Source organism: Falco naumanni, chromosome 2 (genome assembly GCF_017639655.2).
Source record: "Falco naumanni isolate bFalNau1 chromosome 2, bFalNau1.pat, whole genome shotgun sequence".
NCBI lineage: Eukaryota > Metazoa > Chordata > Aves > Falconiformes > Falconidae > Falco > Falco naumanni.
In genome coordinates, this window is record NC_054055.1 from 82,169,486 (window position 1) to 82,192,713 (window position 23,228).

Below are 23,228 nucleotides of genomic sequence, written 5' to 3' on the forward strand. Positions count from 1 at the left end.
TATGCATTTTATATAATACATAATGAAGATAAAGACAGATTTCTGGCATTTAGATTTGGTACCATCAGGGGAATAGCTGGGCAGGGAGCAATGTGAATGCAGCCAGTGTTGCAGAGCTACTGGCAGGAAACAGTGGGAAGGGCTGATTTCTGCAGAAGGGAAAGGAACAATGTACCAGCAATAGAAAATGCTAGGAATAGACTTCTGGATGTGGGAAGCAGTTAATACTAGTGTTTAACTCTCATATGGCTCTTCCCACCAGCATATTTCAGAGAGCTTTATACTGGAATACAAACGTGAACATGGCACAATGCAGAGCTGCACACTGAATGCACTCGCTGGCATACCAGCACCACCCAGCCCCTCTTGTTTCCGGCACTGGCAGGGTTCATTACATCCCACATCACTCTCAGCAGGGCTCATTATCCTCCTCTGTCTGTGCTGTGCCCTGCAGACAAACCCTAAATGTCACTATCTCCATTTTGTGCATAGGGATGCACCAGTAGATGAAGCAACCTCCCACAGGGGCACAGAGTTGAGGAGAGACCCCAGATCTCCCATGTGCCACAACTAATGAGCATCTATACTTGAAAGACCTGCCTTGCACTGTTAGGATCATCCTCCTTCAACAGCCTCTCCAGAAAGCGAGGGGTGATAGCAGACCCCAGCTCACAAGTCCCTTAGTCCCATCATACTGTGGTTAAACACTGGAGGGGATAATAAAGGATGGCTACAGAGCACCTTTTTTTCCTTTAAAAGATGTGCTAGAAAATGGCTTGCCCACACAGTGTGAGTAGTCCAGCTGGGGGGACATGAAGTCTCCAAAGCCTGTCTGCCTTTCATTGCTCCCATGGTGAGATATGGCCCAGGAGAGCCTCCCACATCAATCAGAACATGGCAGTGGAGGACAGGAGTGGAGCAAAGCCTGGTGCCACCACTACGTGCTATGTGCTGCAGTGTCTGGGGCCAGGGTACAACAAGGACTGTCCCTTCAAGGTCTGCTTTCCTAGCCTTGGGCAGCTGCCTGTAGCAGCCTTCCAGGGCCTGTGCCAACATCACAGCTGCTCTGGGCCCTGGCAGAGGTGTAGTTCTGCACCCAGCATCCAGGACAGGACAGGTAGCCAGCAGTTTCTGTAACTTTCAAGTCTTTGGCCTAGTGAGAACAGCTTTGGGAGGTGATCGTAAGAGTTTCTAAGCACATTTAAAACCTCTGGTGAGTTTCCACGTTAGCCCCTGTCCATTTCTCTAGCTTCTTTACAATGCCAGGACCATCAGGAAAAGCTATCCAAAAGACTTGCTGAAAAGCCCCATTTTTCAAGAGCTGCTAGAGGCTGTTATGTCAGCTGGGTGTTTTGGAAAGTTTCAGGCTATCCTGCTTTCCATGGCATGAAACACTGTGGTGCAATCGCTTCTAAACAACACTATTTTCAAGAAATAAAACAGCGATGATTCCACCTGACAGTCTTTTCAGCATTTCTGTAAGAAGGGGAAACTGAGCCAAGAAAGCATCGGAGAAGTCAAGCAATACGCCATCACAAATCTCCAGGAATAAAGCAATGCTAAGGGTCTGTCTTGTGGTAAAATGCATGTTTCTGCCACACTATTATTCCTTCCAAATCACTCTTTACTAAGTGTCCTGCATGTGCCCTTTGCTCCAGTGACAGGATATCCTTCATTTGTCTGTACAAAGTGCAGATGAGCACTTCTTCGTGTTGTTTTCCAAGTCGGCTGATGGGAGGGTCAGCAGGGGCCAAAGCAGCTGCACCAAGTAAAGGAAAGGTAACCATGGTAACCCAAGTTATCTGCATCCTCCATGTATTTCCTTCTCCCCACCCTACATCATAACTTTCCCACCCAAACCTCAAACCAATAGAGCCAGTGACCAGCTGGCAGGATGGGGACTGCAGCAGGGTCTCCTGCACCCAGAGTGTCTTGCTGTGTTTCGGGGCTCACTGCTGCAGGCTGAGGTCATCAAAAAGAGACTGAAAGCATAGAGAGGGGTAACTTGCAAAAGGCAAAGCTCTACACTACTGTAGATGGGGCGTTGGATATGTTGCCTTTGCTCCAGAGTTGTAGATTCTTTGATGTTGCTCCTGGTTTTGGCTCTGAGCTGTAACCCTTCCACAGCAGCAACAGCTTCTCCGTCTGCACCCCACATCAAACCCAGCTACAATTTTGGCCGGACTTTCCTGGGACTTGATAAATGCAACGCCTGCATTGGGACATCCATTTGCAAGAAATTCTTTAAAGAAGAAATAAGGTCAGAAACTCAGCACAGTAATTTTTAAAGCATTCTGCATAGTAACTTGAAAATTGCCTGTTAGTATTTCCAAGTACTGTAATGAATGACAATGCAAAGAGTAACTTAGCACACAGTTGCCATTACAGTGCCTAGTATTTTCATTAATGTCTATAAGCTGCTGCTTTGTCTCTTTTCTTTTAAAGCCACAGAAACATGAGCAGATTTCAGCCCTGAATTGTAATTTGAAAGCAGGAATAAAAGGCACAACTTCCTGCATAGAGAGTGGCTCCGAAACAATTTAAGGCAGTGATGGGGGAAGGGAGGAGGGAAGGAAGAAATCAGCTTGTTTAAATGTACTGGAAATACTTTATTATAAGCAACCAAGTAAAGGCAAAGGGGGCACAACTTTGTATGCTCCCAACGGGCTATAATAATACAAATGTATAAACATGCTATGTAATTTTGTACCAGGTGCAACAACACAAATGTGCAGAATTTCACGTGCATATTAACTAAGATCAAAAGTAACCTAAACCTGCCTGAGGCACGAGGACTTTCGCACATCAGGTTACCGACACACTTGAAAATAGATGGGGCTAAATTATTAGCACGCTTTTGGGAAGTTTCTGTGAGAACTGGAAGGCAGAGGCAGAAATTGCATCTGCCTTGAAGTCGATGAGACACATGCTGTCCAAGCGGTCATCAGACTGATCCAATCAGTTTTAGGCTCAAAAGCAGAGTGTATCTGACAGCAACAGGGAAAATGTTGCCAGTGTATTTGAGGAGAAAGTTGAAGGCACTGCTTGGCAGAGGAAGGGTTGATTTGGTCTGATATGATTTATAGAGCCATATGCACTTTCTTTTATAGATATAAAAGCCTGGGGGAGAATAAATGATTACAGTAAAATTGTATTTTTAATGCTATAATGTAAAGTAGTATAATATTGGACAAATCACCATTTTTATCTTAAACTATCCTATAAAATGTTGCATAGTAAAACCATAACGGTTTGTCTGAGAGGGACTTGTAATACTGAACATCCATCCTTCCCTCACTGCCGCTGGAATAAGGCAGCTTGTGGCTTTGCTACACCAGGGCATCCCTTGCTGCGGCACACTGGGGGTCCCAGCCCTAAGCGCTTTGCCCTCTTGGCTTTCTGTCTCCCCCCGCTCATGCAGAGGGTGACGCCAGGGTGTGCAGTAAGTAGGGTGCAGAGGCACTAAGGGCCAGGCCAGCAGTAATGGGTTTCTCCCAGCCCAGGCTCCTGTCCCAAAAAACAGGATGGCTTTGCAATTAGCGTGCTCAGCTGGCTGACACAGGCTGGTGTGAGTCTGCAGGGGCTGGGGGGGGGCATTTGGGGTGTGGGTTGTCCTACATTTTATTCTCTGCTGCATGGGACAGCACAGGAGCTGGCTCCTGTCCCATGCCCCATCCTGCTGTGGCCCCTTTGCCACTTGCCTCTGCAGGGGTTTTAGAGATGTGCTGCCAAGTGTAAAGCAGCTACCATATGTGCAGCTTGTGGCAGGTGCTTGGTTACTCCCAGTTAGGTGCTCAAAAGGTTAGGGCTGCGTAGCTTCCTTCAGCCCTGCTGAAAATAGCAGTAGCCTTCTGCAGCAAGCAACTGCCTCTGGCTGGCTGGTGGCCAGCTGCATGCTGCACCAGGGCACAGGAAAGAGGTGCTACGTGAGCAAAAGCAGCAGGCCCCCATGCTGGCTTTCCTCCCAAGGACAGTGGGAAGGGGGTGCGAGGGTGCAGAGGGTCTGAGCAGGGTCCAGGAGTGCAGAGTCACAAGCATGTGGGAGCACGATGCTTCTGCCTCAGGGAAGGTAGAGGGGCTTCCTAAACCAGAAGCTTTGGGTTTTCTGTCCTGCAAGCCAGCAGTCAGCTTCCCACGAGCAGTGCAGTACGCAACTGATAACACGCAGTCCTACTCTGAGCGCTTTGGAAAGGGTAACTTCAAAAAGTGTTCTCCTGAGCAGTCGGTCAGCTTCAGGCTTTTCTTTGCAGGGGTTAAACTTTTTCTCCCGCTTGATTTCTTCAACAGCCAGGATTTTTTGGCAAGTGGTAGGTTAAATGGGGGAAATTTCAGTGGCACTTATGCTCTTTGATCCATCACGGTGTACCTTTTCACATGTTCACAAGGTGGATGGCACTTGGGCTTCTCTGTGTTAATCCTCATTAGAACATGCTTCATTAATTCTCCTTCATTTCTGGGAGCTGTGACATGCATTCGCACTGGACTGAAGACTAACAAGTAAGAAGCTGTGGGTTTTGCTCCCAGAACAGCTCGTGACTCATCTTGTGCTCTAATGTTTTTTACTTCCCTTATCTTTGCCCAACTTTATCCATCTGTAAATGAGAATACCAAAGCCTGCCTACCAACTGTCCTGAAAGCAGAGCACAGCAAAAGTGTTCGTAAACATTAGATTTTCAAAACACTGTGGAACTGAGCTGACCAAAACTATTTGCAGACTTGCGCCAGCACTGGTGATGAGCTTTGGCCAAAAGTAGTGGGAAGGAAGTCTGAAAAAGCTGGAAAGCTTGAGTTTGATGGAGTTTTATATGGCATTTCTTTATTTTTGGTTTCAAGGCTTAACTTACTTTTTTTTTTTTTAATTAAAACTCCAAATGCAAGCAAAATTATTTTGGCTAAAACAAATATTTCATGTCATTCAGGAAAAAATAAAAGCAAGTTTGATTTTCTTCAACAGTTAGTTCTGGGTTGATCTAAAATCTTTAATCTGTGCCTCAGTTATTCACACAGATCTTAGTGAAAGTCTTAATTAAAGCACACTCAGGCCCTTAGCTAAAATGCTTCATATGAGAAGAGTGAATTGTTGTTACAGCACTTGATGATGAATCTTGAAAGTATCTAGCAAGTGTGCCAGGCCAGTGCTGTGCTGCCCAGAAATGATGCCAAATACAGAATTGCTGTGGTCCATGCTGGGTTCCCAGGCCCGTGTGGCTCACCCCTGGGAGCTCTGTGGAGGAAATTGCTCCATCCGTGCTCAGATTAGCTCTCAACCATGGATTTCACACATCCATGTGCTGCTTGCATGCAAGAAGTGGTGCTTCCCTGATATCTGCCTGACATGAACTCCCCTGAACACACAAGCTTGAGCCAAATCAGAAGGCACACTTGTGTTTAACTTTAAAAAAAAAAAAATCAACAAAAAAACCCAGAAACCCAGCCCATAGCTATCTCTTCCCTGTACGTGCCTGGCACGCAGCACCTCCTTTGCAGATTAGGCACTGGGAGCGGTTGTGCTGCACAACAAATCACAGTGAGGCGTAGAAATTACTCTCTGCTCTTTAGTTCTAGCTCAAAACCAGACCAATAAAAATCCCCAAACCAAAGAAAGTGTTTATTTTCATGTCAGATGCCCTAATCATACAGAAGCTTCAAATTTCATGTTGGGCAAAATGCCCAAATGCCTGAACCCTGCTTGCGCCAGGGGCCAGGCTACTCCACTGCTGGTCAGCCTGCACCTCTGTGGCAATTTTTTTGAAGGAGGCACATGGCTAGAGCCAAAAGCCAAAGCAGGGCAAACAGCAGCATTTCAGGGAGACTGGCTTTCCCCTGCCCTGGGCACCCATGCTCGTCCCAGAGCTGATCTGCACAGTCTCCATGGTGGGGAAGGGGAGCAAGGTGCTGCCTTCAAGAGTGGTCGTGGGGAGGAGGCCAGTTGGTCTCTGATCATGGAGGGTAGTTAGCATCACTGAGTCAGTTATTTGCCTGAAATCAGAGGAAATTAATCTCCCCACCGCCCCCACTCCCCATTTCTCTGTGCCAGTTCCCCAACTGGAAGTTGAAAGGAAAGATCAGCTTCAGCTTTCAGATACGTTACTGTCTTTTCATCTAACTCCAGCTAGCTGATCCTGCAGGGAACTTATTGCCTCTCCTGTTTCACTCCTGAGCTATGGGGTTTAATTTATGGTGAGATTAAATTAGGACGTGCTTTTTTATGCACTCAGGCAAGGAGGTTAAGGCAGGAGATTTTAGAGGCAGTGAATGCATGGCGTTGGCCAAAGGTCAGACTTCAACCACTTTCCAAGAGCAGGTTAAAGACACGCTTACAAAACAGGCACCGTGCTCCTCAGCTCCTGCATGTGCAACTCATGTGTGGGTAGGGCTGAGGGGGCTGCTGAAACAACAAAAAAAAATACCTAATTACCCAGCCCATATGCTCCCCTCCTGTGCCTGTGTAGGGGAAGCAAATTAGTGCAAGATCTCCATGGCTACAGCAGTGCCACACGCCCAGGGCACACGTCCCCATGTCCCCCCATCACACCCCAAACTCGGCTGCTGCCTGGAGAGGTCACTCGTCCTGGCCGCTCAAACACAGCCGGCAATGTCGGGGAGGACCCGTCGACCCCAGTATGAAGCCACCACCTCAGAACAAAAGGTTATTTTGATATTCCCAAATACACTTCCCATCAGGAGGCTTTGTTCTGTAGGGTCCCTTAAAGTGTTGGATACTCCTTTTTTGGGCCCCTTTCTCCAGAATTAAGGAAATCTAAAAATTCCTGGGATTCTTCATGAACCAAAACACTACAGCCCTCTCCCTTCCATCTCTCTCTCTGTCTGGCCTAAAAGACCCCATCTGGGTGTTTTGCCCCTTGTGCCATGGCACTGTTTGTGACAAGGGGTGGTTTAAGCGGGAAGCAAAGACAGACATTTTTCCAACGGGCGTTTCCTCGGCCGATGGCTTCATCCCACTTGCCTCACCCCGGCGCCTGGGGCTGCCCGCCCGTGGCCACTCGGCCTTTGCCGTACGATGGCAGAAAGCCCCCGGGGCTGGCGCGTGGTGCAGCGACCGCGCTGGCGCTGTGTAGGTGTCCGTGTAGCTTGTTAACCTGCTCTCCGTGGGGCTCTCGTTTTGGTTTGGCAGGTTTGACACCTGGCTTTCTTCTCATTTAAAGCTGCCCCCCAGCTACCTGCTCAGCTACTCGGGCAACTACACCGACGATGCCAAGAGCTGGCGGATGGTTGACATCACCCGGCTGACCTCCAAGTACCGGCACGACCGGGCCGACAAGCGCATCTGCATCTCCCTCCTGAAGTCCAAGACCTGCAGCCTGGAGCGCGCCCTGCGCCGCACGCACCGCTTCCAGAAGTGGCTGCGGGCCAAGCGCCTCACCCCCGACCTGGTCCAGGTCCGTGCCTGCAGCCCCTGCGCCCCACAGAGCGGGGGGACAGGGAGCCCCAGGGGGGTACCGTATGGTTTTTGGGTGGGGGAAAAAGGGTCTGAAGGAGACATGGCTGCAACTTGCCAGGTGGAGGGTGAGTTTGGGCGATGACTGGCTCTCTCCCACTTGCCCTGGCTGGTGGAGAGGGGAAAGCCCCGTGACCCCCCCCAGCTGAGCCCACCTGCCACAGGGGACAGGCAAAATGGGGCCTCACTGGGAAGAAAAGCACTGTGGCCCCCAGTCCCTCCCCAGCCATATGTAACACTGCAGCACAGCCTGGCCAGGGCTGGGGGCTGGGGTGAGCTCAGCCCTGGTGAGGAGGGAACTGGCAAGGATGCTGGCTCCCAGCTCCTCACGCAGGCTGGGGCTGAGGGCCCACGGAAAGCCATGTTGCCTGCTGGCTTCAGGCACAGGGATGATGTAGGGCTGAGCACAGAAACACAGTGACAGCTCGAGTGGGGATATTTCTCCTGGGTTTTTTTCTACTTTTACATCATGTCTCAGTGCCTTTTTTTTCTTTTTTTTTTTCTTTTGGTCATAATGCTGTACCCAAAGGGCAGCCCATGCTTTGAAAAAGGATTTTGCTTCAGGCCAAGGACTGGGGCAGCTTGGACCCCTCTGCTTGTGGTTGGCAGGGCAAGCAGACGAGTGGTTGGAGCCAGAGCCTCGATTCCTCATCCTCCTGCCATTCATAGCAAATGATCTCACACCCAAAGAAGCATGCTGCCCTTTCTATTGCAGTCCCGGGGTGTCACAGGCAAAGCTAGGACAGGCACATCAGGGGGGTGACTGCCACCAGGTAGACAGGTGGTTGTGATACGGGGAGATGGACACGTGGGCAGGGCTGGAGGGGCAGAGTGGGCAGGTTCCAGAGGAAAGTCAGTGTCTGAGCGCTGGCTGTGCTTAGGGATGCCACAGGCAGCTGGGGATGGCCATGGGGCAGGCGAGTATGTTTTGCAGGTGCTGGCTTGCATCTGAGAGCAAAAGTTCCCTCCACAAATTCGCAGGCATCCCCCACCCCCACCCCTTCAAACAACAGCAAAGCTTTTCAATAACCACTGGCAAGGGGCAGGATCCAGAGCAGAGGCTGGATATACTCTAAACAAGACACTGAGAGGCAAAGAAGGATTATTCCAGTACTTCTCCCCCTTTCAAGAGAGAACTGTGTGAAAAAGGGATGACTTTTTTTTTTTCTATAAAGGCAACTGCTTCCTCCTGCCTGCACACTGCCACATCTGCTCAGCTTTGCTGAGTGCTAAAGCTACGCTGCTTTAGTTTTTTCCACTTCTGTTACCCCATGGAGCAGCGTGCCTGAGGAGGGACAGTGGGAGACCCCAGGCAGCAGCACCAGCGCCGGGGCTAGTGCTTGAGCTGCACCGAGAAGGACTCACAGTCCCACACAGCAGGTCGCCCTGAAGCCAGCACCCTCCCAGGGGGTGAGGTGCAGGATGACACAGGCTGGACAGGGAAATGTTTTTTTTTGTAGCAAAGCTACACTGTACTTTGGCTAGTAACCTCAGAAGAGGCACTAGGGAGAGAGGCAGATGTGCATCGCTTCCACTCAGAGCATCCCTCACCTGAGCTTGTGGGCCAGGGCAAGGAGAGCTCCTCCCCAGGGTGGCAGGCAGCAGCCTCCCAGGCACCTGCTGGCCACGGCTGGCCTCCGAGGCAGTGCTACAGGGGGCTGAGAGAGGCCAAGCTGGGGTGCCAGGTCCTCCAGCCTTGCTGGAGTGTCCAAGGGGGTTGTGCAGAATTGTGCTGCCCCCACAGCGGTGCTGTGTGAAAGGGAAGGAGTCGAGTGCTTAAAACTTCCATTTGCTGAGCTGGGTGAAAAAGTAACTGGAGAAATGTAGCTCTATGGTATCTCACATCTGCTGTAAAGTTAAATCGTTAGCTGAGCCCAAATCCTTCTCCTTAAAAGGCTCTTGACATGCTCTACAGTTTTCCCTACCGCATCCCCTCTGAAACTGAACTCCTGGCTGAGATGTTTGGGTTGCACACACACACTCGTAGACATGAATACGCACATGCACATGCACACACAGCACCGTGTGGAGGCTCTGGCTGGGGCACCCCGGCCCTGCACCTATCCAGTTTCTCCCGGGTGCTTGAATTTCTCTGCAGCAGTGGGAAGCTGAGCTGGCCCCGGCTCCAGGGTGCCTCTGAAGTGAGCTTGGGAGCCAGCCCAGGGGGACGTGCCCAGGGACAAACTCCCTGGACACTCCAGCAACCCCTGCTGCTTTTGACTTCGAAAGGGCACAGGCTGCTGCAGGGAGGCCCAGACCTTTGCACAGCAGCCTGAGAAATGCTCCACTTACATTTCCATGGTTCTTTGGTTCTGTAAATCAAGCAAAGAAACCTAAACCGGGATATAAATCCCTTCTAACAGCATATAGGCTTCAATACACAGAGGAGCATAGCAATCCAGAGGCCGTGGAGCCTATCCCCCCACCTCCAGATTTTGGCAGCAATCACTATTTCAGATTGGGCACATACTCTGCAAAATGGCTGCTGGTCTCAGAGTGGTCTGAATTGAAAAGCAATCTGCAGCAACAAAATTTCAGTCATAGAGCGTGTGTGAGTTAGTACATAAGAACCGTGTCCCCCCAGCCTAGTTGTGTGGGCCTCCACAGGGTATGGCGTGTCCCTTCCAAGCGATCCAGCCCCCTCAGAGCCAGGGATCCCCTTCTTCTCTGCCCACCCCACCTGCCCTCCTCAGAGCCAAAGCTGCAGGAGTGCTTCTGCCATCCCCCCAGCCCAGCGCTGCATCCCCTCTGTGGTGTTCGCTGGGCAGATGCATGTAGGCAACCCAGCATGACCCATCAGAGGGAGGTTTCTTGGGGGCACCATATGTCACTGCAAAAACTTATATGCAGCACTGCTTTTCTGGCTCCCCCCTCCCCCCTCCTCTTTCAGAGGTGTTAACAGTTCTTTGTGTCTAACATGATGCCCACCCTGTTTCACAAAGCTGCAGTCACCCAGCGGTCTGTGTACTCCCCTCCCTGCAGTTCTTCCTACATAGGAGCACCGAGGAAAGCTAATGGGCTCAGGTAATTTTATCTTCTAAAACAGAGAATTGCGAAAAACTGTAACATGCTTGAATCAAAATGACAGACCATGAAGTAGTGTTTTTTCACTTTACACTGCCTGCCCTGCCTGCCCCAACCATCAACCGAGCTGCCTGCCACAGTGATTATTTCACCCGCCGCAATGAAAATCTTTATGGGATGCAGCAAAGTCTTCAGCATTAAAATCTAGCCCACCTTGGAGATGAGCAGGATTTAACGGGGGCTCAGCCTGCACAGTAGCCCCAGCCACCCGCTGCTTCACCCAGGAGCTCATCACCTCAAACGGCGCTGTGTGCTTGTCCTGTTGGAGGGAGAGAACAGCAAAGTGGATTTCATCACAGATCACCCACAGGGCAAATTACAGCCCTACTTACAAAGCATACCCTGAAAAATGCTGAAGGCAGACAAACGAAAGCAGTACCAAGGTGAAGAGCCAGCCATTTTTAGCCCCTGTCTCTAGGATGTACTGTTTGAAACTACTGACCTGCACCTCTGCCCGCCCTCAGCAGATGTGCCAGTACTGGGGTTATTTGGCTTCCGAGTCCAGTACATATCACTTTGCTCAGAGCACATGGGCAGCAGCTCGCTGATCTGGCAGCTGGTCTGTCCTAGGGAAGGATGGGCATTATGGGGCTCCCAGAGCCACCTCCCAGACCTGCCACCTCTTTGACCTGGTGCCTTATCATCCGAGACATGCTTTGGTAAACCTGCTGGCAGTGGGGATGAGCCCTGTAGCTTCACAGGACATCCTTAATTTCATTCTTTTGGGGGTGAATGAAACCCTTGGATTCAAAAAGGCAGGAGCTGCAGGTGTTTTGACACCTACATCCCAGTGTTTCTTCCTGGAGCCCTCCCTAGCCCTGGTCGTTTGGTCAAGCTGCACCCAGGCAATGGCACATGGGGCAGGAGGCAGCTGTGCTCCTGATTTGTGTCATCTCTCCTTGGGCTGGCTGAAGAGAAAGCAGAGTGAGGAGAAGTTGTCTTCCAGAGGTCGTCTTTACGTCAGTGGGGATTCTGGGTGTGTCTGCACTAGACATGCATACAGATACATGGGAGTTTAAAAGCATCACATACTGTGCAGTAGGGAGAAAAAAACCCCCACAGCCGACTGCAGGTAGGCTTTGCAGGAACTACTCATTACCAGATACAAAAATGTGGGTATTTAATCAAAGTAACTAAGAAGCTTTCCACATCAACCACAAACGTCAGGCTTATTCTCTGGGGTGATAGGATGCTGCAAAGGGCTTAAAGATAAATATCTGATGAATTTAAGATAAATCAGTATCTCCAGTGTTCTGAGCATGTGGTTTTCAAATCGTTTCCATCGACAGTTTTTGTCTGACAGTTTTACAACTCCAGCTCCTTTTCTGCTGTAGGGATGTTTCCACCAGTTTGCCAGAAGAGAAGCCCCACTCCACCAAAACACTTCAGCAGGTGCTGAAATTTACACTGTTGGCTAGCTCTGCCGAAATCAAAAGGCCCCACTGCCCAGTTTTGGTGGATCAGGGCTTCATTACATGGTAGGAAGCTGCGCCAATGGTTGATACAAACATGGCAGCACCCAGCCCTGCCCCTCTGCTCCTGCACCGTTGCTGGTATGCCTGGAACGGTTCCTCAGGAAATGAGCAGCTGTGGTCACCGTGTGAAGCACGTGTCCACATCTGTGTTAAGAGGATGAGCTCTGACCTTGAAAAACATCCTAATTACAACTTCCATGTGTTCTCTGCCACTGTGATTTCTGTTCCTACTGTATACCCTTAAGGGTCTCAGCTTTCACGTTGCAAACTCCTGGAGACAGCAAGGCTTTCTAACTTTGGCTGCAAATATTTGCATACACACTGAACTGCAGGAGACTCTCTCCACCATTCATCTCTTAACACAGTTCTGTTCTGATCTTCTCACTTCTCCTCCAAAGGGAAAGTGGCAGAGTCAGCCACAACGTGCCAGCAAGTGCTGCAAGACAGAAATTCATAGCCATCCCTTCCTCCCCCCTCCTTCTATGGTTTTGGATAATCACCTGAAAAAAATATTTCCTTTATAAGGCTACACCAGAGGAGAGGAGTGTATGAAGACTTGTAACTAGAACTGGGGAGAATTATTTTTGACAAACGTTTTTTTCTTTTAGGGGTGGAAATGGTTCTTTGGTTGTTGTGAAACAATGCTCCACTTGGGATTGAGTTCCTCAGGTAGTTTTGACCAGCTGTTGGTGTTCAGGGCTTGTTTTATGCAACCCATGGCCAAGGAGGGAGTTGCTGGGACCTCACTGAGGCCAGCAGGAGGCAGAGGAGGAGGACATGAGAGATCCAATCCTCACTTTCCACCTCTGACCAGGAGAGCAGCACACTCCTCCTTTCCTTGTTTCTCCATTTCTTTGTCATGGCTGGGTAATTAAGTGTTTTATGCCAAATGAACAGCTCGCACAGGAAGGCTGAGAGAGACCTACCTCAGAGTTACCAAATGACTTGGGGAGATCCTGAGTCAAATCTTCACTCTCAGCATGAAAAATGGCAGGGAGCAATGTAAGCTTCAGTGCCCTTTCCTCTGAAGTACATCTCCCAGCCATCAAATTATAAAGAAAACCCAAAAGAGTAAATTTGTCTACTGGGATCATTTGGAAGAAAAAGGCTTAGCAAAACCCTGATTCCCTTCCCCAGCAAAGGCATGGCAGGGCAGCACTTCTGTGCCATGGAGGGCAACTCTCCGTACAACCACTTTCCTTGGCTGTTAAGGAAGACTGACTTCAAAAAAAAGAGGCCTTTTTGACTTTGAAGGTACAAATTTCTATCCCAGCCATAGATTGCTTGTGCAATTTTACAAGCCAAACCTTCAAATCTAAAAGGTGAAATACAGTGATGGCTGGCTCCATTAGCCCAAGAGTACATTTATTGCTGGTATTTACAAAAAAAAAACCCCAAAACATGCACAGGCTATTCAAATTTGGTTTTGATAGTTAATGCTCAAGTTTATCAGAGAAAGAATATATCCTGTGCTTGTACCCACATACAGTGTTTATTTACACTTTTAAAGCATGTTTACTGGCCTTAGCAAATAGTATTTCCAAGAAAGCTGCCCCCAGGTTAAGCAAATAGAGAAGCAATTCGAAGACATTATTTAATGAGGCAAGTGACTCACCAGCTTAACGACAGGGAGGCCTCTACCAGTGAGCTGGGATGCCAGGGCTGGAAACCTGGGTGGAGGGAGGAGGCTTGCTGGCATGGAGCAACGTGGTGCTGCACAGTCGGGGGCAGATGAGGTTTGCAGCATCCATGTCTGTGCCATGAAGTCTGGGTACCATTTCAGAAACCTGAGTTGTGAGCAGGCGTTTTTGGATGGCTCATTTTATTTTCCTAGGAGGGATTTGCTGTAGAGGTCCCTCTGTGTGCCCATACCCTTCAGCAGCTGTGCCACAGGGGGCAGAGAGACCCTGGGCAGAGCACAGAGGTACCCATACCTCCAGCATGGGCCAAGCACATTGTGACAACTCAGGCTGGAAAACAAACATCTTTGTTATCTTTTCCCCTCTTGCCAGGGCCTGTCTAGCCCAATGCTGCGCTGTCCATCCCAGCGTCTCCTGGACAGGATAGTGCGGCGCTATGCTGAGGTGCCAGATGCTGGCAGCATCTACATGGACCATCTCACCGACCGGGACAAACTGCGCCTGTTGTACACACTGTCAGTGAATTCACATCCCATCTTGTTACAGGTACATACCACCTTGCTCTGGCTTGACATGCCACCTCACAACCCCTTGCAAGCAAACCCTCACATGAGATGTGCACCAGCCACCAGCTGTAGAGGAGTCCCAGCCCTCGCCTTTGGCAAGCTCCCTAGCCTTCATAATGCGTGTTCCTTCTATAGGGTTGGATGGCTGAAGCCAGGCAGATTACAGCGATGCTCCTTGCATCAGCCTGTGAAGTTGTGGACAGATACAGATGCCCAGCCCATTAAATAAATCAGAACTCAGACGGGTTATTGCACTAAAGCACTGTGAAAGCCAGGGTTTTACACATCCCCAGTACTCCAGTGGTATGTTTGCCTTGCTAATATATTACTTAAAATCACAGTTTGTTTATAAAAGAGAAAGTGCATGTTTTGGTGTTGAGGTTGAACACGGGCTTGGAGAGCACCGTTTTCCCAGGCATGTGCCAGCACTGTTTTCTCTATTTGCATGTTGCTGCTAAGTAGCTCCATGGCAAAGCACAGCTTTGCAGAGCTGTTCGATGGAATCTGAAATACAACTGAGCTCAGAGTTTGAAGGCAGAGAGCTGGGAGGCCTCACACCCCTCCCCGGGCGTCTGCTGGCATGCCTGGCATGTGACTCCTCTACTTAATGTGTGTCACCGAGGGACTACCCTCGCTTTTCCCCACCGCCACCCCACCTCTAGTCCTCATTGCTGTTCCTTGCAGCCCTCTGATATTCCGTGAAGAAGACAGGCAGCAGCAGCAGCATCTATCTCCTACCCCAGGCCACCACTGCCTGGGCAGCACACAGGGCTCTGCCTGATCTCAGGGAGGGGGAATGGTGCTCATGCTCTGCGAGTCTCCTGGGTGTCATTCAGCCACCTCAGCCATGGCTCACTGGGGCATGAGGCTGCAGCTCTTAGAACTTTAAAAATATGGAAATGCAGCTTAAAGAGGTGAGAAAAATATGCTGAAGAGAAATAGCTTGATTTTACCTGGGTGCCCAAAATGCCTTCACAGCAGAAGGGTGAAGCAACCTTAAACATGAAACTGGAAGAGCTCATAACCCTGCCTTGGCAGGGTCTGGGGTGCTGGGGAAACAGACAACTTATAATGTAAATAGCAGAAAGCTTTGTGTTGGCACAGCTCCTGGGATTATTCCACCTGGGATAACTGCACTGCTAGCACAAGCTGTAGTGATGCAGGGAGCCCAGCCCAGGTGTCCCCACTGTAGCTAACTCCCAGCACTTCTGTCCGTGGGACTGCAGCGTCCTACAACATGGCCAGGCAGTTCTTATAAACTAGCAAAAACTGCTTTAGCCCCACCTCACCTCCAAGCCATGACTTCAGCTATGCTCATGAGGGACCCATCAAAGGCTTCATAAAGACACCTAAAATTAGCTTTTCTGTGGCTAAAATTTTCATGAATTTGACGTCTATTATAATCTTGGACTTTTTGGTTAGTCTCCCTCATGGAAAAAACCTTGACATATCAGATTCTTCTTCCTTAATTAAAAAGAAAGGGCGGGGGGAGGGGAGAAAAAGAACAACATCATAGCTAGTGCGGGATGGAGCAGCACCTTCCCCGGCTGCTGGGGCAGGCTGTGGTGGGGAAGGGTTGTGGGCTGCTTTGGAAAGCAAAATACAACGCTGGTGCTGCTGCTGCTGCTTGAATCCCTCCAGGGCACTTGAAAGTCCTCTGGGAGGGAGGTGTGTCCCGTGGGCAGAGTGCGGCGGCCAGAGGGCAGGGGCAATCTCCCCATTCCCACTCTCCCTGCCAGATCTTCCCCGATGTGGAGGGATGGCCCTTCCCGCGGTACCTGGGCTCCTGCGGGCGGCTGGTCGTCAGTGCCAGCACCCGGCCCCTGCGCGACTTCTACGGCGCAGCCCCCGAGGTGGCTGCTGACCTGGCCCTCCAGCTCCTCACCGTCCTCCGCTCCATGGGCACCAACGACCTCAACTATTTCTTCTACTTCACCCACGTGGACGCTGGCACCTTTGGCGTGTTTAGCAATGGGCATCTGTTCATCCGGGATGCCAGCACGCTGGGGATCATCGACAAGGAGGAAGGTACTCAGCAGGCTCCATGGCTGCGCATCTGTCACAGGAGGGCTTAGCGAGGCAGGGGAAACAAATCTTTCACCTGCTATGCTCAGCTCTGCTGCTGATTATTTTTTTTTTTTAATTAGCCAAACACCACTTTCTAATTTAAATAATAAAAAGTATACGAAGAGATTTACTGACAGCAAAAGCATCAGCAGCTCCTGCCATCCCGGCTCTGCGTTGGGAGGGTGACACGCATTTTGTTTGTGCAGTCAGTGTTTCGGTGACCCAGTGTGGGTGCTTTCACCCTGCCTGGCCCCCTCTGTAGCTGGCAGCAGAATTCAACATGCATGGTGCTGAACGCTGTCATTTGAAGTCTTCCTAAATCACCTTTTTTAAAACTTCTGCAACACAAATGTCAATATGTGCAAGTAGAAACTTCATAACTTCATTTTTTTAAAGTATTGGGTCAAATCAGATTTTTTTGGTGCATTTGTCACATTAGCTATTATTATTATTATTGTTGTTGTTGTTATTATTATAATTATTAAATCCCCTTTCATCATTTTTACATAAAATTAATGGTTACTATTCAATTTTCACAGGTTACATTGGTCTACTCCTGGAAGCAGAGCTAGTCAAAGACTATTCCTCCATTAATTTAACAATTTCATTTTGAATGTTCAAATTTTCAAAAGGCCTTTGCTCAGCTTGCACATTCAGTTGAGCCGATCTCAAATATTCAGAAGCAGCTGTCAGGGAATTTTCCACTGGGTTTCTTTTCCTTGTCCCAACAACTATTACTGTTAACTTGACTCCAGCTAGATGAGCTGTTGTTGCAATTTAATGATTTTGGGTAACATGGAAAAATTGTGGGTTTGGCTATTTGTGGTAGTTTTTGTAGGAACTCCACGTTTTAGGTTAGTACAGCAGTGCTTGTTGTCTCTGCATCAGTTTGACTTGACAGGCCCCTCTCCAGTTCCTCTGTCAGGCGGTTCTGTAGAGCTCTGTCATTCAGGAGAACATACATATTTCAGGAGTGGGGAAATTGGCCCATATACAGCTACAGCACAGAGTACTTTGTGGTGAAAGATAGCTGTATCCTTTAGATAGCAGCAAACCCTATGTTAATACAGACGTACAGGCATATGTCATTATCCAAGATTTAGCTACTGTGCTTGTAACAACTGGTTTAATTGTCTCTAATAGGGAGCCAGCTGATTGACGGCCAGCAGGAGTATAAAGATATATTTAGCTGCTTGACTGTGGACTGCCAGTCTGCATTTGTGTCCTGTAACTCCATCAGAGAGAAGCACAGCCTCGTCATGGTGTGTCAAGAGCTTTTGCCTAAGCTCCTGAAGGGGAAATTCCTACAACCCGTGCAGGAGAAAATAGACAGCTTCCTGCAGCATTGCGCCAATGGCCTCACTGATGACCAGGGTGTCAACGAGGCGGTTGCAAAGCTGGTGGAGCTCCTGAAACCTCTGCGGTCTTGTGATTCCCGTTTTGCCTACCGCTACCCTGATTGCAAATACAGTGACAAATACTGATGGCTTCGGAGGAGGAGACCCCTGGGAAGGACTGGAGCAGTGTCAGCCCACTGCCAGTGTGGGAAGCAAGAAGGAACCAGGGTAGCTGGAAAGAGCTGCACCAAATCTGGGGCTTCCTCATCAAGGCGGAGGAGGAGGGAGCAGAGTGCACATGGGATTTATTGTTCATCTCCCAGAGATGCATTTGTTACTTGGGATGTTAGACATGATGTAAGGCTTATGGGTTATTAGCATTATCATGAGTGACAGGAGCTACAGGATTAATAAATCTCATTCACGTATTTTGGCCTTGGAAGGGTTTTCCATGCCATTTGTTAAAAAGAAACCCCCCAAAGGCAGCATGCTCACAACTAGCTGGATAAAGAAGCTTTATTACCAAGAGTGTCTTTCTTATTGAGGTGGTATATACATAACGTGGGATGGATGGAAGCATTTAAGACTTCCCCTATGGGGATTTTTAATGTACTAAAAATCATAGATAAAGTGAATCACCAGATCAGTTCCGCACCATCACCCATCACTTTTATAAAATATTTGAATTTTACTACTTTTATAGCACACAGAACAGAAAGACGCAATCAACAGCATTAAAATGCTCAAAGGTCTCATGTCTCTTGAGACTTAATTTCTCTAATCCCCAAATATAATTACTTTTAGTCATTCCCAAGTTTATGGGTGGTAATTGGAGACTAATGAGGCGGTTTGTTTTAAGATCAGGAAAAAACCCACTCCAGGATGTGATTATCCAGTGGATACTTTCATGGTTTTCCTCTAAAGAAAACTGGAGGAACCATTTGCACAAAACCATTCAAATGGGAAAATTACCTGAAGAACAGAAACAACACAGGCAGAGGATGTGAGATCAGTTTACCCTGAGCCCGACGAGACTTGCTGAACACTCATTATTCCAGTGTAGGTGCTGGGGAACCCCCCCAAGAGCTGGGGAGGTCTAAGTCCTGACCAGCAAGAGGTACAGCCATCCTCATCTATTTGCCTTTCAAAAGAGGAATCAGGAAACCAGCCCACAATGGAATGACTCAGGCACCTAAAATTCGGGGTGGTGGGCTCTTTTTTTCACAGCAGTGGCCAACCCAGGGCTAGACACAGGTGCCCCATTTTGTGGGAGAAGGTTGCAAAAGTTGCAGAGTTGCAATACACAACTTTCTCACCTTGCATCTATCTGTCAGTCCCCATCCCACTTGCTCTTTGAGCAGCATCAAAGGACCACGCCAAACCTTCCCTGATGTCTAGGGGACTGCCAGACCTCACCACCCCAAAGCTTTGGGGCTTTCTCCTGGCATCCGGGTGCACAGGAGTCACAAGCAAATTTGATTGAGCTGACTCAGAAAGTAGACTTTCTGGATCCCCTGTAAGTATTTTCTTGATGAAAACAGTCTTCCTCTAGCCGTGATTCAGAAAAGAAATCAGGAACAGCAGAAAAGCAGAAAAAGATGTGAGTGCTTTTGCATTCCTAATCGTTGTATGGAGTTACCAGGAGCAGAAATGCAAGTCAGGATTTTGCGCTGGCTGTGGAGGGGTTCTGTGTGCGCAGAGCACCTGGCCTGGGCTTCAAGGCAGGTGTTGCAGACAGATCAGGCATCCGAAACCACACACAGGTCTGAAATTGGGAAAACCTGACCCAGGACATTTGTTTTGTCTTTCCTCTTGGCATGAAGCATCAAGTGCACCTTTCACCTCTCAGGAAGTAGAAACATTGAAAAGAATTTGTAGGTAAATTTAGCTCCAGGCCCAGATGGTCTGACAGCAAAAGTGTTTAAATATACAGCCTAAGCTATGGCTGCAGCCCTCTTTCTCGATTTTAGTCTATTTCTACATCATGGCTCTCTTCCAGTAAGAAAAACATGTCCTTCGCTGAGATCCATAAGGCTGTCTAACAATCTGTTGTCAACAGTTTTTCTTGAATCTGTCTGCATCACCAATCTCTTGGTCTGTGATTTTACCTGATAGGTGGGCGTTAGCCCTCGGGCCCTTCCCCTCCAACGAGTCCCTGCCATGGTGCCAGATGCCAGCTGCCTGGCACGGGGCTGGAGGAGCTCCCGCTTCACCACCACTCCTGCTAGGGTCAGCGGTGAGGTGCTGCCCACCTGGGCTGCCAGCTGCCAGCATCCTCTCAGTGCTGGAGGGCAGCCTTCTTCATGCAGTCCTAACTAAAAATGCACACCACAAAATGTCCCAAAAGCACTAAGGTGAGGAACTGGCTGGGTCCACCCATGCCCCACCCCAGCAGAAGTGATTTGCCGGCCATAGGTCCGCGGAGGTGCCTTTGCAGCTGCTCCGTGAGTCAGACTGGTCCCTGACTCTGCACTCTCTGGTCTAGCAATGGCTTGACTTGCACTGAAAGGAGGAGCAGGCCTTGCAGCAGGGCTTCACGCTGGGTTCACTGTGGCCTCATGTGTCCTGGGCATTTTTCTTTCCACCACACACATTTTCCTTTTGGAAATGAGCTGCTCATCTGCTGTACAGCTCTGTGCGATATATCTCCTGGGCAGTAGAGCATCTCTCTGCTATCGAACCAGCTCAGGGAAATGCAGAGGGGATGCATGTGCTCAGCATCTTGTAGAACAGCAGGAGCAAGCCCAGATCTCTTGGGTCTAATCCAGCTTTGGGCAAAAGGACTGAGAGGTGTCACATGAGCTTTGGATGGCCCCCAATAACTCGTGATCCTAAAATGCTGGGTGTACAAAACCAGAAGAGTTGTGGTCTTCCTTTGCTGCTCGGACTCAGCTGGGAAGACTGCAGCAGAAGCGCTGAGGCACGTGGCATCTATTTTTGCACAGCTTGATTCAAAGTTGTAAAGCTGAGATGAGTCTCCCCACTGCTTTCAATAGACTTTGGTCTATTTGGTGCAAATTTAAGTTTTGAAAACCCATGATTAAAAATAACAGAATCATGGATTTAAAAATTATTAAAGCGTTGGGAGCTGTGTTCACTACCGGTTTCTCTTCAGACGTCAATTACAAAGGCCAGGCTCATGTAAGACTGTGACTAATATGCCAACCATAAAATCAGTCCATGGCTCAGAGAACAATAATTTTCCTAAACTAAATCTCATTTCCCTGTATTTCCCTGGCCTTTTTTTTTTTCGTTGCCAATTTTTTCTCTTAATATTTTCCTTTTTCTTGGCAGTCAGGCCTTGGAATCAGTGCCCACCCTGTCTGCCAGCTCCAGTCAAGCCTTGAAATGCTAGTAGGCCAATCTCCAAAAGGATGTGAAATTAATTTATAAATGGCAATTATTTTAAACCTAATCCTTCCCAGAAGAACTCTCGAGCAATTTTTTCCTCTCTGCATTCGAGTTATTTCTGACAGTGGTTTTGTGTGAGTCTTTGCAAACTGTTCCTGGTAACATCTTACCCCGCTTCCGCAGCAGGACAAGGATGGCAGCAGCAGCTTCCCCCAGCCCTGCGTCCAGCCTCAGCGCTTCCTTTGTTTGTGGGTAGATTGCAGATGCCTTTATGTCCAGCTGTTTATTGGGTGTCTCTCTTACTGCCCCACATCCCCCCATATTTTCAAAGTTTTCCTGTCAAGAGGTTTGTAAAACCGTATTTTCTGCCATATTTTGTCTAGCGGTGTGTTTTAACACTGTCATTCCTCAGGGGATGAGGGCTGTGTGTAGGCAACCCATAGCGAGTGCCAGTGCCACCCAGCATAGTTCACTGCTCCTCTGAGTCTCATCTGAGTCAGCACCTTCACACGTGTCCGTGGTGCTCGCACGGCTGCCCCCTGCCCCACGCGACCCCCTGGGAAGGAACAGCAGCCAGTGGTAGCATTAAGTTGTATTTTTCACGCACTTCTCCTGCCAAAGAGAGTACCCCAGCACTGCTGGTTGAAACAGGGTCTTATTAGAGAAAGTGGAGAATTGGTAAAAACTGGTTCCCTTCCATGAGCAATGCACGTGGTGCCTATTCACTGTGCACCCTGGTCTGCATTCAGTCACACTCTTACTCAGATGTGGCTGGTGCGCAGGGGAAATGGCACTGAGACAGAGCCTCTGAAGTGGCCTTGTCCTCCCAGATGTCACAGGTATGTGTGTGTCCCTTGAGTCGGGGCTGTTCTGACACCTCCCAGCACCTCCCGACGACCTCAAGTCCAAAGGGAAAGGAGTGTGGTGGAGATTGCTGGGAAAACCCATGCAGGTGTTTGAAGGTAAAGTGTCTGGTAGCATGCAGAGCACTCCAAAACCTTCTAGCAGGGGGGGGACTTTTATTATCACTGGTCCTGGGGGTTGGAGGTGCAGGTTTCCCACTCTATAGCTTTTGTGGGTCATAATTTCTTGCCCCACTTTACACCACCCACACTCCCAGCTTCCCACAAGGGGCTATCCAGAAATTATTGTGGCATTTTGGAGAACTTGGATCAACAACTCTGTCCACAGGAGCAGCCAGACAAGCACATTTCATACAAGTGTCTTTCCATCAAGCCAAGCCAACAACAGTTGTTTGCAGGTGCTTTTTATTTGTCTTCTGGTTTTCTGAGGCTTTGAGATGCACTTGAGACCCATTTGCCAATTACTTTCTACAGCCAGGTGCTCTAGATACTTTATTGCTAATTCTTCCTAAGTGAAACCTCAGCTTCTCCCATTATCACATGAATCTGAAAAGCAGAGCTTTAACAAAAATATTGAATGTCATGAGATGTTATGAAATCACAAGAGCCAGCAGCATAGCATTCTGAATTGGTTCACTAAGACACATTAATTCGATTAATAGGTGAGTCTAGCTGCTCCTGTATCCTCTGTTTCCCTAATTCAGTGCTGAATGGAGCTTGGTAGCTGTCCTGAAATTAAAAACAAACAAACATGAATTTCAGGGAAAGAAAACCTAAATGAAAACAGGTATTCATGGCAAGGCCCTTGGGGGGTTGGGGGAGGAATGCACAGTTTCTTCCTTATGGATTAGAAAAAGTGGCCACTCACCTGCTCTCTTCTGCATGGGGATGGTCTCGGCTGGAGGATGTTGGTGGGTTTTTAGCACTGCTCCTCAAGGAAGACTTGAGCAACTGACAAGAGACCTGCAAGGAAGGGTGAGGATAACCCAGAGCAGGTCCAGAAAAAGTGAAGAGAGAAGAACAGACAGATGGGAAGCTACAGAGGGACACCTGATGAAGAGGTTCAAACAATTTGGGGAAAAAAACCAAAAGGCAATTAAAGGGTGGGGCTATACTGTTCTGCAGGTGAGCTTATGTGGTAGTAGGCTAGATGGTCTGCAGTGGGAACAGCATGGGAATGGACAGAGGAGCTGCGGGGTCTCCACCATTGGGACCCTTGAAGCAAGAGCAACATGGCTGCACATGGCACTGTTCTGGGCAGGAGGCAGACCCCAAGACTGCTGGAGACCCTTCCCTGTGCAAGGAGTAGACACTGAGGTAACCAGAGCCCTTTGCCTAAGTTATCTCTACCATGTGTGATAAGCTGTCAGCCCTTAAATCTGTGGT

General features: G+C 48.9%; 1 protein-coding gene and 1 long non-coding RNA gene across 2 annotated transcripts; one reads left to right on the plus strand and one right to left on the minus strand.

Moving 5' to 3' along the window:
- Positions 1-1,689: 1,689 nt before the first annotated feature.
- Positions 1,690-18,056, plus strand: DIPK2B (divergent protein kinase domain 2B). The gene is made up of 5 exons (XM_040585240.1): positions 1,690-2,260; positions 7,136-7,400; positions 14,031-14,204; positions 15,964-16,252; positions 17,435-18,056. The coding sequence occupies exons 1-5, from the start codon at positions 2,037-2,039 to the stop codon at positions 17,773-17,775; spliced, it is 1,293 nt and encodes a 430-aa protein (XP_040441174.1). The 5' UTR covers positions 1,690-2,036; the 3' UTR covers positions 17,776-18,056.
- Positions 2,267-22,241, minus strand: LOC121084098. Its single transcript, XR_005826586.1, has 3 exons — positions 22,229-22,241; positions 21,130-21,134; positions 2,267-6,339 (listed from the first exon to the last, which is right to left on the minus strand). It is a non-coding gene; the product is annotated as an uncharacterized LOC121084098 (long non-coding RNA).
- Between the last annotated feature and the right edge of the window lie 987 nt (positions 22,242-23,228).